The following is a 16,288-nucleotide window of genomic DNA, read 5'->3' as shown; positions in this document are numbered from 1 at the left end:
CTCCAGCCACCCAAGGGCCAGGGGTGAAGCCCGAGGCTGTCCCCCCATCCATGGGCTGCGGATGGGGGGCTGATAGCCAAGTGTAAAATAAAAGAATATTGTTTTTTGCACAAGAACTACAAGTCCCTGCAAGCCTCCCCCGCAAGCTGGTACTTGGAGAACCACAAGTACCAGCATGCGGAGGTTAAACGGTCCCGCTGGTACCTACAGTTCTTCTGCAAAAAAAATACCCAAATAAAAACAGGACACACACACCTTGAAAGTACAACTTTATTACATACATTCCGACACACACATACTTACCTATATTCAGATGCCGACTCGGCCCACGTCTCGACGTCGATTCCAGGGTACCTGAAAATAAAATTATACTCACCTAAATCCAGTGTGTCGTGTCCTTTTTTAATAATCCACGTACTTGGCAAAAAAACAAACCGCATACCCGATCCACGCACTGAAAGGGGTCCCATGTTTACACATGGGACCCCTTTCCCCGTCTGCCAGGACCCCCCCTGACTCCTGTCAAAGAGGGTCCTTTCAGCCAATCAGGGAGCGCCACGTCGTGCCACTCTCCTGATTGGCTGTGTGCTCCTGGGAACTTTGCGGTCAGCGGTGAGGTTACTTTCGGTCAACCGCTGACCGCAAAGTTCCCACCATTGGCTACAATGGAGCGCATAGGCGCTACATTGTATCTCTGCCGTGTGCTGCCTCACAGACACTACAGGAGCACACAGCCAATCAGGAGAGTGGCCCGACGTGGCGCTCCCTGATTGGCTGAAGGGACCCTCTTTGACAGGAGTCAGGGGGGGTCCTGGGAAAGGGGTCCCATGTGTAAACATGGGACCCCTTTCAGTGCGTGGTCGGGTTTCCGTTTTTTTGTTTTGCCAAGTACGTGGATTATACATTGGACACAATCTACACTGGATTATGTGAGTATAATTTTTTTCACAGGTCCCCCAAGGATTCTACATGGAGAAGAGGACTGAGCCTCGTGGGAACATAGGTAAGTATGTATGTATGGAGGTGTGCATGTATGTAATAAACTTTCACGGTGTGTGTGTCCTGTTTTTTTTGGGGTGTTTTTTTAGTAGTAGTACTACAGGTACCAGCGGGCCTGGTTTTCCACCGCATGCTGGTACTTGTGGTTCTCCAAGTACCAGCTTGCGGGGGAGGCTTGCTGGGACTTGTAGTACTGCTACTAAAAACAATATTCACATTTTTTACACATGGCTATCAGCCCCCCATCCGCCGCCCTTGGATAGGGGAGACAGCCTCGGGCTTCACCCCTGGCCCTTGGGTGGCTGGAGGGGGGGACCCCTTGATTTAAGGGGTTCCCACTCCTCCAGGGTACCCCGGCCAGGGGTAACTAGTTGGGTATGTAATGCCAGGGCCGCAGGGACCACTATAAAAGTGTCCCCCGGCTGTGGCATTATGTACCTGGCTAGTGGAGCCCGGTGCTGGTTTCAGAAATACGGGGGACCCCTACGCTTTTTGTCCCCCGTATTTTTGGAACCAGGACCAGGCGCAGAGCCCGGTGCTGGTTGATTAAATATGGGGGAACCCCTGTCATTTTTCCCCCCATATTTTTTCAACCAGGACCGGCTCAAAGAGCCCGAGGCTGGTTGTGCTTAGGAGGGGGGACACCACGTAATTTTTTTTTCTGTTTTTACACTAAACAGACCCTTTCCCATAGATAACCATGCACAGATCTCACTGATCCGTGCATGGTTATCCAAACTCGACTGGAAAAAGCAGGTCTATTTTTTTGCTGCTTTTTTTAACGAATCTAAAAAAAACAGACCCGCACTTGAGCACTCAGAGACTAACACCCAAATACGAATGAATAGTGAATACCCGTATTGTATGAAATAACAGCCGCGTTTGACCGATGGTCTATTCATTCGGATTTCTGAACTTTGCCATTCAAACCATTACAAATAGACCAGACACTGCCGAGTTTTCTGCTTAGTGAATTCCCGGATTGGGACTTAGAAAAAAAAGCACAAATCGTCCAAACTCGGATTTTTAGTAAATACTGGCCATGGTCAGGTAGAGATCTGCTAGGCTAAGGTGAATAGGTGATTTTAAGGGAGTATTTGAGCGATGGATGCTGAGGGAGAGTCTGACAGAGAGAGGGAGAGAGCGCCATAGGTTAGGAGCAGCTCTGGAGAAGTCTTGGAAGTGGGTGTGATTGGTGGTAATCAGAGGGCAGTCATTGACTAACCGGAGAGGACAGGTGGGAGTGTGAAGTATGGAGGTGTAGGAGGAAGAGGGAGTGGATTAAACATTTATAAAGTTGCTAAATGGTTCCAGGATGCCCTACAGGAGAGAAGTAAATGTTAACTGCTAGAAGATTTTTGAACATCAGGTGCAAAGCTCATCCCTTAAACAGCAGCTAAAGAACCTGTGTCCTATACACTATAGGGGTTGGGGCCGTGTTACCGGCGGAAGTGATCCCAGCGGTCAGCATAACAAAGCCCCTGGCAAGCTCGCTGCGCTCGCCACAGGCTCTATTCCCACTCGCTGCACTCGCCACAGGTTCTATTTCCACCCTACAGGTGTCGTGGACACTCACAAGTGGGAATAGTCCCTTGTAGTCGGCATGCCGACTACTGGTATTTTCATTGTTCGGGATGTAGGGGGAGGTTATGTGACCCTCGGTCACATAACTACATCCCCACTATAGATAAAGATCTACCCTCGGGTCCATAAGGAACTTGAAGACAACTTTTCCTTGGGGCACAAAGTGTATTCAACAGATATTACAGCGAAGAAGACGTATCATAGAAGATGCAGCCAGGCTAAAATAATCACCATGATATTAGTGCCTCTTTATTATACAATGATGGATATTTGCATCAATATTATTACATTGATGTGTCACTTTCTTATTGTCTTTGGCAGTGGTGTGTAATCGGCACTGTGAAAATGGAGGTGAATGTGTGTCCCCTGATGTGTGCAAGTGCAGACCTGGCTGGAGCGGGCCTACCTGCGGCACAGGTACTGTAGGTATTACTGATCATTTCCCGTTATATGTTTACCGATCATTAGGTGGTTTATAGTGGCCATATTGCTGCCTATATCTGCCGGATCCAATCTTGTCCTTCTGACGTTGTAGAACGTAGGAAGCTGGAGGCGGCTTCAGCACATAATATAGGAGTCTCTAACGCTTCAGAAATAAAGTGACAGTAACATAAAGGCCTTCCTATACACAACCTTTAGTACTGTTTTATGTTAGGGTTACATCTATAAGGAGTAAGAAAGACCAGGAACAACAGATACGGACAGATCTATGCTTATCCCAGCCACGTACTGTGACAGAACCACATAGACGGAGTACAGTTCAATTCACTTTATTTTCACCTCAGGCAGGGTACACCATTCATGCAGGCTTTGCAGGTCAGGTTTTACAGGCAGTCTTTAAAACAGCAGCACAACATTCCAAGCTCTGGTAATCACAAATAGTACAGATTGCAAATGGCTCCTAACATAACCCCAGACCCCCAACCTATTGCGTGGTCGCTTGCTGGCATCAGGAGCAATGACCTACTGAACAAACACATTTTTAAAGGTAGCAGACAAGTTGTAGTGATTAGCCCAGCTGTGGCTTACAACAGACTCGGCTAAAACTCGGACTGGATTCCATCATACCTGTTGCTGCTCCAATCCTGCAAAAGCCTGCCGTTCCACATTACCCTCATGAGAAATCATGCTGTCCCTGTCACAGTACATATTCCATCCGCTGGAAGGTTCTACTCATAAACCCTGCTGATACTGCTTATCTATAAGAAGAGAGTAAAACAATAAATAGCTTTACTTATGCTTCTTGGTTGTCTTTTGGGGAGTAAAATTGGGCAAGTAACTGAAGGAAAAATACATCTTTACATTAATACATGTAACCAGCAGATTTATTGGGAAATATACAGTGAGTGCTGAGCAACAGATCTTCTGTCATTTGCTCAGGAAGAAAACTCACCCGCATTTTCCACATATCAAACCCTACAACTAGAGTGGCAAAATAGGGGTGTACAGGGGCTTTCTCAAGTATGAAGAGTTCAGTACGGGCATGTTGATGAAAATGCTGAAATACTGTAAGCAGGGGCGCTGATAGCTTCACCAAGCCACGGTAATGAGGATGGGGGTGTGGCCAATGAGGGTGTGTGGCCAGACCACTATTGAAAATACTACATATACAATAAACTCACCTGCGGCCGCGAAGCAGGCGCGTGCCGCACAGGGGTGGGGGTGACTCCTCTTTTTTTGGTTTTCTGTCCATTTTGCTACCAGCCCCCATTGCTGTTCCTAATTTGTGTATATGTGCACAACTCATTTATTCATTCTGAACTGATCTTCTAGCGGTGTGCCAGCCTGTTTGCCTCAATGGGGGCACTTGCCTGAAGTCCAACGTCTGCCTGTGTCTCAATGGCTTTTTTGGTGCTCAGTGTCAGAACGGTGAGTGTCGTGTATTATTCCATTACATAAGATATGTGGGGGTACAGTTCTGCTGTGCAAGGCTCTTCACTGCTGGAATTGTTTACAAACACGTTCCACATATACAAACACACACAAATATTTAACATGTATACTAGCAGTCATTGCTAGGCTCTAAATGACCATTGACGTCACCAAGAGATCTCTTGGTGGCCTCTAATTAAGACATTTAACATTGCAAGGAACACATCAAAAAACCACCCAAATCTAACTCTCTGCACATGTTACATCTGCCCCACCTGCACTGCACATGGTTTTGCCCAATTGCTAACAACACCGCAGCTATTGTGTGATTTAAAAATGATTCCCTCCATTATGTTTTCTCCCAGCGGTCTGCAGTCCTCCCTGTAAGAATGGGGGTCAGTGCATGAGGAATAATATCTGCAGCTGCTCCGATGGATACGTTGGTAAAAGGTGTCAGACAAGTGAGTGACTCAGGCTTACACTGTTTCCATTCTCCGTAATGTAAGACTTGCTTGCCGTGCTGTGTGTATAAGGCATATTGCATGATATATAAATACAGCATTTCTTTTGCCCTTTGTATTGTGCAAATTCTGTTCCCATTATTTGTTGTCAGGTGTTTGTGATCCGACATGCATGAACGGAGGTAAATGCGTGGGACCCAATCTTTGCTCTTGTCCGTCAGGCTGGAAAGGAAAGCGATGCAACACACGTAAGTCTTCTATTCATTATGACTATGATGATTGATAAACTGCCGGATCCTTATGTGATCAGGATATAATAACCGATGGCAGGGGCACTAAGAGTGGGGGGAGTGGGTGCAGGTTATCCGGTCCCCCGCATGGGCCCGGGAGTGCAGGGGGGGCATAATCACACATTCCCCTGCAGTGCATGATCACGCCACGTGGCAGCCTGCACAATAGTAATGTATACAATGAGGAGGCATAGCCACGCCCCATCCTGCAGCCACACCCCCACCAGCACCTTGTGGAAAGGTAAATCCATATAAGAGGCCCCCAGAATTGGTCCTGGTTCCTCTGTAACTTCAAATTTGTTAAAACCACAGGTTACCTTTAAACCCATAAGCTTACATATATAATGGGTTCAGGCACACCCTACACCCATACATTGGGCGGTATGTACTAAGCGGAAATTGCGTTAAACCCCCGTTTACCGCATTTTCCTAATGTACAAAGCCCAGGCCGCTGGGTCAGCGCCACGGAGGAGTTCGCCAGGGTTTTGCTGGCGATACCCCATAGAAGCCTATGGTCTTCTCTCCGCAGTGCTGGTGTGAGGGATCGGATCCCTCCCATCATGCCCCGCGGCCGGCGCCGTCAGTCTGCACATGCGCAGAATAACTCCAGGGGCCGAAACCCAGAAGTCAAGGAGCCGCCGGGGATCACGAAGGACATCGCTTATCGGGAGAGCTGTCCTTCGCAATGCTAATCGCATATGTCAGTACAAATGCGATTAGCATCGTGACAATGGGCGGCGATGTCTATTAGTACATCCCGCCCATTATACACTCTGGTGGTGGTGACTGGAAATAATGGCTTGGCTGCCATTTTCCCAAAGAAATACAGTAGAGAAATCCCCAGAAACATGCCGTGAGGAGCAGTTTGGAGGTCAGAAAAACCACTGGCAAAATTCACCATTCAGTACATTATTGGATGTCTATGGAGGAGGCCATCCGAAAATGTCAGGGGCAACGGTGCAGGAAGTGAAAAACAGAACGCTGGCTTCACCGCAGAGTTCCTTGCGTGACCTGTCACAAGACATGGGAGTTTCCACAAGCGCGTGCCAAAGAGCTGCGTTCAAGCCTGGACGCTAATGGCGAACACTTCCAACACTTGCTAATAGTATATATTATTTCAGGAGAAAAACGTGTGCTTGCAAATGGGATCCGGTCTGAAGATCGACACTGTTTAGGTCGACCACTATAGGTCAACAGTCACTAGGTCGATGGGGTTTCTAGGTCGACATGTGCTAGGTCGACAGGTCAAAAGGTCGACATGAGTTTTTCACGTTTTTGTTTCTTTTTTTGGAACTTTTTCATACTTAACGATCCATGTGGACTACGATTGGAACAGTAATCTGTGCTGATCGAAGCGGTAGCAGAGCGAGGCAGCTTCACTCGCCAATGCGAGGGGACACGGTGCACTAATTGGGGTTCCCGGTCACTCTACGAAGAAAATGGCACCAAAAAAAAACTCATGTTGACCTTTTGACTTGTCGACCTAGTACATGTCGACCTAGAAACCCTGTCGACCTTCCAACCCTGTCGACCTAGTGACTGTCGACCTATAGTGGTCGACCTAAACATTGTCGACCTAGACACTGTCAATCTAATGATCCACACCCATTGCAAATAACTACTCAGCAGGCGTTCTCATGTAGGTTACAATATACGTTATTGTTATACAGTATTTATCCATCCATCCAAGGAACTAATATTTCTGTGCTGAAAGGACAGACTCGCATTGAGTATAATGTTAGGCTACAGCACAGACTGTAAGTCTGTTCACTGTGTGTATATTTTGTTAATTAATTGCAGTTTTGCATTCTAACAGCAATTTGCCTACCGAAATGTAGGAATGGGGGCGAGTGTATCGGCCCCAACATGTGCCAGTGCCCGCCGGAATGGGAAGGGGCTCAGTGCCAGACCCGTAAGTGATACTTTGCTTTTTGTACTTTTTTAGCTTATGTTTGTTCATATAATGTCCTGGGACAATGTTTCTTTGTTTTAATGTGATTCCTGAATGATTTCAGCCGTCTGCAATTACAAGTGTTTATATGGAGGCCGTTGTACGTCGCCTAATGTGTGTTCCTGCCGCCCGGGATATGCTGGAGTAACGTGTAGCCAGAGATTGCAGGTACTGTAATAAGCGTTGTCATAAAGATATAGCGGGACAGGGAAGAACTACAGTCTTACTGTTGGGTCATGACTTGGCTTTCTAAAGATAAAAATAATTGTTTACAGAGACACTGTTATGAAAATTGTACCATTTTTAACAAGGGATGGATATCGAATGATTAATAATTGACTGTCTCCATCAATGGTGACATCAGTAGTTTCAATAGATGTCTGGAACCCATAGAAGAAAAACGGTCTATGGTTTTAAGCATCAGTGGGAACATGTGATTGTGTGGGCCAATCAGAGAAAGAAGAGAGGTATACGTGAATGGGACTGGAGTAATACTGCTACTCGGATACCTTTAGATTTTCACCTGCAAGAGAGTATCACCCCAAGATGTGGGTTTTTTTTTGTTTTTTTGTTTTTTTTGGATCTGGATCTCTTTAAAAATTTATAAAAACAGCTAAAATCGTGTAATTTGGACCTGATTTTGTTCCCACAGTATCAGTAATATCGGTAACATTAGTTTCCAGTCCTGAAATCACGAGCGGGGGTACTTACATGCAACCCAAAACATCCGAGATTCGTTTTTTAGATCTGAGATCCGAACTTGGCGAGATGACCCGAGTTGGGACTCGGTTTGACTTAGAACCCCAAAGTTCGGGTGTGTACGGTTATCAGACAAAGCAAATTGCACATTTCTAATTACAGTGGATGCACTATAATCAAAAAGCTCTAAAGATTAACCATGGCATATTATCCCATAATATTTATATTCTGTGAACCCGCTGGTGTTATAACAGAATGTGATATAATAAACCCTTACTCTTTATCTCTGGCTAGTTTGTTGGTGGAGCAGATCTCAGTAGGGGGCCCCCAAATGCACGAGTGCTTAGCACATCTATGTACTATGGATGAACACGGATGTTACCACGTGGTGCAGTGCAGATGTCAAAATATTGGACGCTAGACCACCTCTTATGAGAAAGTTAGCCATTTTTATTGACACACTTCCTCCTCTAGGACAGGAGACTTGGTAGTTGCATAACATAATGAATGTACTGTATACAGACTCAACATTAACCTCCTCCAGCATAATTATAACGGTTTCAAACACTTTAACATCTCCACTCCTCCAGCACAATACTTTAGCAGATGTTACTTTGCTTTTACCATAATATTCTTCACCAGCACAGTTCTTTATCGGAGCCATAGTAATGGGTTATATAATAGATGTTCTGGGAGAACTAGTGCCATAGTCATTCAGGGTCATAGCTCTCACATTATCCTTTACCTACACCAGAGATCACACCTTGCAACTCACAAACGTTCTAGCTAGTCGTATCAGCTCTCCATCACTGTGTGGAGCACTTTATAGGGGCTTCCCACCTGTTGTTGATGCACAGTCATGCACTTACAATCCATGGACAGACACTGTATGGTAAATGTACTGCTTTGCAGTGCACAGCGCTGGGAAGTGGTGCTGTGTATAGTATTTTCTGTGTTGTTGTTTTTTTCAGGAGGTGGCATAGCCACACCTCCCACATTTGGCCTTGCCCCCTTCAGTACTCAGGCCCCATTGCTGTCTCAAAGGCCCAGCACCTCTGAAGTAGGGAAGTTCCCTATCCAATAAACAGGACTTTCTCCTTCTGACCAAGGGGTTCCTTTCCTCATAAGCAGCCATGCTACCTGAAACATCAAACTCCCCTTCCCTCACACAGTATGTTTCTATCTTACAAGGGGCTGTTAGGGTCTCCTGCTCTGTGCTGCCACGTCGTCATGGCAACCGGGAGACAAGTGCTAGCGGAGTAACCTGAGCGTAGCTGATACTCCGGTTCGGGTCTTTTACTGTACAGTGGTTACAGGCTCTGTGCACGGCAGGGGATCCGGTGCTGGTTTTTGTGCTCACAGTCTGTGAGGTCTGAGTGGGGCGTGGACAGCACCTGCTATATAAACCCTCTTCTCAGGTTAGGCAGATGCTGCTGAATCTTTGTTGGTTAGTCAGTTCCTGAAAGCTAGCTAGTACTGTGTAAACTTTGTATTTGTTTGTTGCTTACTGCAAATAGGCCTTGGGATTTGGTATTACACTCTGCCAATCCAGACCTAGCAGTAAGACTGGAGTCAGTCGTTTAACCTGCTGGGGTTCTTTTGCTACTCTGTGAACCTAGCAAGTTTGCGGCTGTATTCTCAGACTTTCCTGCCAAAATCCTTTCTCACTGTGCAAGGTGTTCAGGTGTCAGTTTAGTGGCAGTAAACTGAACCAGTGCACTGCAAGTGAGGACTAGGATTGTGGAGACTCTCCTTGTGTCTATTATTCCATCTCTGACCAAGGAGTTTACTGCCACACCCGTTGGTAACCCTTTAGGGTTTTGCTGTTGCCCTTAGCAACAGCATTTCGGGTTCTCTACGTATTAAATCACTACATCTCGCTTCTTTCCATCTGAGCATTCCTAATACTAGGGAGACACCCAGTTTCTTAGCCTTTGGGCTTCTCTGTTCACTTTGTGTTTATTTTGTTACCCTATCACCTTCTGTGTATGTAATGTCATATTCCCCAGTCTGTCTGTGAGTTCATTTGTTTTGCATCCCTCACCGTTCAGACACCAGTACATTCCTGCTGGCACTGGTGTGCATAACATATTCAGCAGCCTAATACTCCTGTTGAAATTTTGTGGGAATATGGAGCATACCCCTCAAAATACTTTGCAACAGGTGGTCGATCAGGTGCAGGTCCTGACTCGACAATTTAATGATTTGTCCATTAAAATGCACACCTCGCAGGCCGCTGGCGGAGCTCCCGCAGCAGCAGTACCTTCAGGGGTTAAGGAGCCGAAAGTAAATCTCCCGGATCGTTTTTCTGGAGATCGCTCGCAGTTCTTTTGTTTCAAGGAGAGCTGCAAGCTATATTTCCAGCTTAGGCCTCAGTCTTCTGGGTCGGAGATTCAGCGGGTGGGCATAGTGATTTCCTTGCTACAAGGAGACCCACAGGTCTGGGCATATGGGTTGCAGCCTGACTGTCCGTCACTTAAAAGTGTTGATGCTTTTTTTACGGCACTGGGCATGTTGTATGATGACCCTGACAAGACGGCCTCAGCTGAGGCTCAGATTTCGATCCTTAAGCAAGGGCGAGGGCCAGTTGAGGTTTACTGTACGGAGTTTCGGAGGTTGGCCCATGATACCCAGTGGAATGACCCAGCCCTGAGACACCAGTACCGAAGAGGTCTTTCTAACCAGTTAAAAGACCAACTGGTACAATATCCCTTGCCTGATAGCTTGGATCAGCTCATGCAGTTATCCATTCGGGTGGATAGACGGCTGAGAGAGCGCAGGCTTGAAAGGGAGACCGAGTTTTCCTTCTTTCCCAAGGGAACCTCAGACTCTGAGGAATTTTCCGAGGAGCCTATGCAGATTGGGGCTACCCGCCTCTCCTCGCGTGAGAAGACGCGGAGGAGACAGCAGGGGTTATGTTTGTACTGTGGGAATAAAGGTCATGTGGTAGTATCATGCCCAGAAAAGCCGGAAAACTTCAGGGCCTGAGGGTGATGGGAAATATCCTGTCAGGTCAGAAGTCGGAATTTCCCAAGAAGACTTTTATCATTCCGGTGACCTTGAAGATCCTCTGTCAAACTGTCAAGACTGAGGCCTTTGTGGACAGTGGGGCCGACGGGGTTTTTATGGACCGCCAATTCGCCCTGAAACACTCTGTTCCCTTAGTACCCTTGGTATCGGAAATTGAGATTTGTGGGTTAAACGGGGAACCATTATCCCAGGGTAAAATTACCTCTTGCACTAGCCAGATTTCTTTGTTTATTGGAGCCACACACTCTGAAAAATTGTCCTTTTATGTGACTGTCTGTACTTTTGCCCCATTGGTGTTGGGGTTACCCTGGTTAAGGGCCCACAATCCTCAATTTGACTGGGTCTCTGGGGAGATTCTTAGTTGGGGTACTGATTGTTTCAGGAGTTGCTTGAGCCTTCCAGTCAGGCTTTCGCAGCTAAGTTTGCCAGGATTGCCAGGATGTTATGCAGATTTTGCGGACGTGTTCTCCAAAAGAGTTGCAGAGGTACTACCTCCCCATCGCCCCTATGACTGTGCCATTGATTTGTTGCCGAATGCTAAGCTTCCCAAGAGCAGGTTGTACTCCCTGTCACGTCCTGAGACTCAGGCTATGGCAGAGTACATTCAGGAGAACTTGGCTAAGGGATTTATCAGACCTTCACAGTCTCCAGTTGGGTCGGGGTTCTTCTTCGTGGGTAAAAAGGACGGTTCGTTGCGACCCTGCATCGACTTCAGGGAATTGAACCGTATCACGATTAAAAACTCATACCCACTGCCTCTCATTTCGGTCTTGTTTGACCAGCTTCGTACTGCCACCATTTTTTCTAAGATTGACCTACGCGGTGCGTACAATCTAATCCGAATAAGAGAGGGGGATGAATGGAAGACTGCCTTTAATACCCACTCAGGGCATTATGAATATTTGGTGATGCCTTTTGGGCTCTGTAATGCCCCGGCAGTCTTCCAGGACTTCATGAACGATGTGCTCAGGGAATATTTGGATAGATTCTTAGTTGTATACTTAGATGACATCCTAATCTTCTCCCATTCCCTGGAGGAACATCGGAAGCATGTACGCTTAGTCCTCCAGAAACTCAGAGACCACTGGCTTAGGGCGAAGCTGGAGAAGTGCGAATTTGAAGTTCAGCAAATCGCATTTCTAGGATATATTATCTCCCCAGAAGGTTTCCAAATGGAGGGTTCCAAGGTACAGGCAGTCCTGGATTGGGTGCAGCCCACTAGTTTGAAGGCGCTTCAGTGTTTTCTGGGCTTTGCAAATTTTTATAGACGATTTATCGCTGGATTTTCGTCTATAGTGGCGCCCTTGGTGGCACTCACGAAGAAAGTGGCGGATGTTGCTCACTGGTCTTGTGAGGCCAAAGCGGCTTTTGCCCGTCTCAAAAGGGCATTTGTCTCGGCCAAGGTGCTGCGACACCCAGATCCAGAGCGTCCTTTTGTGGTGTAGGTGGATGCCTCTGAGATGGGTATTGGGGCAGTGCTCTCTCAGATGGGGGTGTCTGATAATCGCCTTCATCCCTGTGCTTACTTTTCCCGTAAATTTTCGCCTGCCGAGATGAATTATGACGTGGGTAACCGGGAATTGTTGGCTATTAAGGATGCACTCGAGGAGTGGAGACACTGGCTTGAGGGGGCTAAGTTTGTGGTCTCAATTCTCACCGACCATAAGAATTTGGCATATTTAGAGTCAGCGAAGCGCCTCAATGCCAGGCAGGCACGATGGGCTTTGTTTTTTGCTCGCTTTAATTTTTTGATAACATATCGCCCTGGGTCAAAAAACATCAAGGCTGATGCGCTCTCGCGGAGTTTTGCTCCAATCCAGGAGACCACCGAGGAGCCATTGCCCATTGTGTCCCCATCATGTTGTCACGATCCGGGTATCTGGACGCCATTTCTTACCCATCAGATGCCTCCTAAGGCTGGCTCAGCGCTCCAGGACCGGATCCCATCTGTTATCCTAATGTTTCACATTCCTGCATCCTCTCCTGTCTCTCTGAGACGCTGTCACAGTAACGCCTTATTACATCTGGCATGGCGTCTCCCGCGGCCTCAGCCGCCGTCCCTGAGCTTCTGCATGCAGAGTGTCAGAGTGGCGATTACGTCAGCCCCGGCCTCCGCTGTGTCCGCGTGGTTGGATGTGCACTTGTCAGCCTGGCGTCTCCTGTCTCCAGTGGCCGGCGCTGCCATTACTGTTTTTCATTACCACATGGATTACAAACCAAACTTCCCTCCAAGTGTCTGCATGGGCGCAGCCATCTTGGATTCTGTCAGCTGATCATTTCCTCCAATCTGTTGTCAGTATTGTTAATCTGCATAATTGCCTAGCCAATCCCTTCCTTGCTGCAGGTATAAATACACTGTGCCTGAGCAAGGAAGGCGTCAGTGCTTTGGTTGTCAAACCTAGTTCCTGTTTGTCTCTCTCCTGTGATTGTCTTCCAGGTTCCAGCTCCTGTCTCAAGACTTCCACCATAGAGACCCGCACCAGCATTCCACCTGCGGTGTAGCCTGACTCTCCAATCCATTGTGGATTCATCTGTTTCCAGCTACAACATTACCTGCTTCCAGCTCAGCTTCCAGCAGAGTACAGCTTCCCTTAAAGGGCCGGTGTCCTTTCTACACTTTACCACTCTCCACCGGTATTATTATTTCTCCGCTCTCAAGTTCTACATTTCAGTTCATATTTCATCGCTCCCAAGTTCATTTATTATTTAACTGGTTCCAGCCAGTATCCACTCCGTGCTAACAACAGTCTGGTTCCAGCCAGTATCCACAGCAGCTGTTTTATCTTCAGCAACCCAGCTTTTCCTGGAACACCAGCTGGCACAATCCTGGGTTATCTCCATTGCTACAGTCGGGCCTGGTAAGGACTTTCCATCTAGAAGATCATAAGAACTATCTCACACTACCAGTGCCCTGTGGCTCCTGCCATCCTGTAGTACCCAGGAACTGTATTTATTCTTTGCTGACTTTTACGTTTTCTTTTACTGCTGCTGTGTTGCGGAGTTGTCATAATAAACATCATTGACTTTTATCCAAGTTGTCGTGGTCACGCCTTCGGGCAGTTATTATTCATGTTACTTACATGTCCAGGGGTCTGATACAACCTCCCAGGTTCCGGTACATCTCAGCCCCTACAACTGAGGCTGCCTCCCGTCAGCTCAGGCCCTCAGTTGTGACAGTAAGCACTGACCTAATGAATCCAGCCGGAGACCAGGATCAAGCGGCCAGGCCGATGCAAGAACTGGCAGCCCGACTAGAACATCAGGAGGCTGCACAGGGCCACATCATCCGCTGTCTCCAGGATCTCTCTACTCGGCTGGATGGGATTCAGACAACTCTCCGTGGATCAGGCGCGTCTGGTGCGTCAACCACAGTGACTCCAGCTATAACCCCACCCACCTTACCCATTTCTGCTCCACGTCTTCATCTTCCAACGCCAGCAAAATTTGACGGATCTCCAAGATTCTGCAGGGGATTTCTCAACCAGTGTGAGATTCAGTTTGAGCTACAACCTGGCAATTTTCCCAGTGACCGTACAAAAATTGCCTACATTATTTCTCTTCTCAGTGGCTCAGCCCTTGATTGGGCATCACCGTTATGGGAGAGGTCCGACACCCTGCTATCTTCCTACACTGCCTTCGTGTCAACATTCAGGCGCATCTTCGACGAGCCAGGCCGGGTAACCTCAGCTTCATCCGAGATTCTCCGTTTACGCCAGGGGTCACGTACTGTAGGACAATATCTGATACAGTTCCAGATCCTGGCATCCGAACTGGCATGGAACGACGAGGCCCTGTATGCTGCATTCTGGCATGGCTTATCTGAGCGTATTAAAGATGAGTTAGCTACCAGAGACTTACCTTCTAAGTTAGATGAGCTAATCTCACTCTGCACGAAAGTTGATTTACGTTTCAGAGAGAGAGCAACTGAGCGTGGAAGATCATCTGCTCCAAAATCTTCTGCTCCTCCTCCTCGTCAACTGTCACCATCTAAAGATGAGCCCATGCAACTTGGTCGTTCCCGTTTAACTCCTGCTGAGCGCCGAAGACGTCTCTCCGAGTTTCTCTGTCTCTATTGTGCAGCTCCGTCTCACACCATTAATGCCTGTCCCAAACGTCCGGGAAACTCCAAATCCTAGCTCGCCAAGGAGAGGGCCGGCTAGGAGTAATGATCTCCTCTCCATCTCCTCAAGATTGTAATCTCCCAGTCTCGCTTCAAGTTGCTCAACGTTATCGGAACGTATTTGCCCTCCTTGATTCCGGAGCAGCTGGGAACTTTATTAACGAAGCCTATGTTAAACGGTGGTCCCTACCCACCGAGAGACTTCCTTCGTCCATTTCTTTAACTGCCGTGGATGGCAGCAAAATTTTTGATGCAGTCATTTCTTTAAGGACTCTACCAGTTCGTCTGAGAGTGGGAGTTCTTCATTCCGAACTTATTTCTTTTTTAGTGATTCCAAGAGCCACACATCCTGTGGTCCTGGGCCTTCCATGGCTCCGTCTTCACAATCCTACAATTGATTGGACGACTACGCAAATCCTGGCATGGGGTTCCTCCTGTGCTGAGACATGTTTGTTTAAAGTATTGCCTGTCTGTTCTTCCTCCCCCAGGTCGTCTGATGTTCCACCTCCTCCATATCAAGATTTCACGGATGTGTTCAGTAAAGCTTCTGCTGATATCCTTCCTCCTCATAGAGAATGGGACTGTCCGATTGATCTCGTTCCAGGGAAGGTTCCACCTCGAGGCCGAACTTATCCATTGTCTCTGCCTGAGACGCATTCTATGGAGGAATATATTAAAGAGAACCTAGCAAAGGGGTTCATTCGACCTTCTTCTTCTCCAGCCGGCGCAGGCTTCTTTTTTGTAAAAAAGAAAGATGGTGGTCTGCGGCCGTGCATCGACTACAGAGGTTTGAACGACATTACCATCAAGAACCGTTATCCTTTACCCCTGATTACTGAGCTCTTTGACAGAGTTAGCGGAGCTACCATCTTTACAAAGCTGGACTTGCGAGGTGCATACAATCTCATCCGGATCCGTGAGGGTGACGAGTGGAAGACCGCCTTTAACACCCGTGACGGACATTATGAGTACCTCGTCATGCCCTTCGGATTGAGCAATGCTCCAGCTGTCTTCCAGCATTTTGTCAATGAGATCTTCAGAGACATTCTATACCGTCATGTCGTGGTCTATCTAGACGATATCCTCATTTTTGCCAACGATTTAGAGGAACATCGTTTTTGGGTTAAAGAGGTTCTGTCCCGTCTCCGTGTCAATCATCTCTATTGCAAATTAGAAAAATGCGTCTTTGAAGTCAAGTCCATTCCGTTTCTAGGGTACATTGTGTCCGGTTCCGGACTAGAGATGGATCCTGAGAAACTACAAGCAATCCAAAATTGGCCGG

At 47.3% G+C, this 16,288-nt stretch overlaps 1 protein-coding gene across 1 annotated transcript in view; it reads left to right on the top strand.

Moving 5' to 3' along the window:
* The window catches only part of VWDE (von Willebrand factor D and EGF domains), a 198,573-nt gene that overhangs the window by 173,853 nt on the left and 8,432 nt on the right, over positions 1 to 16,288 (top strand). Inside the window, exons 25-30 of the mRNA XM_063925264.1 lie at positions 2,905 to 3,000; positions 4,357 to 4,452; positions 4,821 to 4,916; positions 5,069 to 5,164; positions 7,023 to 7,118; positions 7,222 to 7,325. Coding sequence (XP_063781334.1) covers positions 2,905 to 3,000; positions 4,357 to 4,452; positions 4,821 to 4,916; positions 5,069 to 5,164; positions 7,023 to 7,118; positions 7,222 to 7,325 — 584 coding nt within the window. The remainder of the gene's footprint in view (positions 1 to 2,904; positions 3,001 to 4,356; positions 4,453 to 4,820; positions 4,917 to 5,068; positions 5,165 to 7,022; positions 7,119 to 7,221; positions 7,326 to 16,288) is intronic.

This window comes from Pseudophryne corroboree, chromosome 5, assembly GCF_028390025.1.
Source record: "Pseudophryne corroboree isolate aPseCor3 chromosome 5, aPseCor3.hap2, whole genome shotgun sequence".
Lineage (NCBI taxonomy): Eukaryota > Metazoa > Chordata > Amphibia > Anura > Myobatrachidae > Pseudophryne > Pseudophryne corroboree.
Note: the sequence above shows the minus strand (reverse complement) of the source record. Positions and strands in the feature narration are given on the sequence as shown.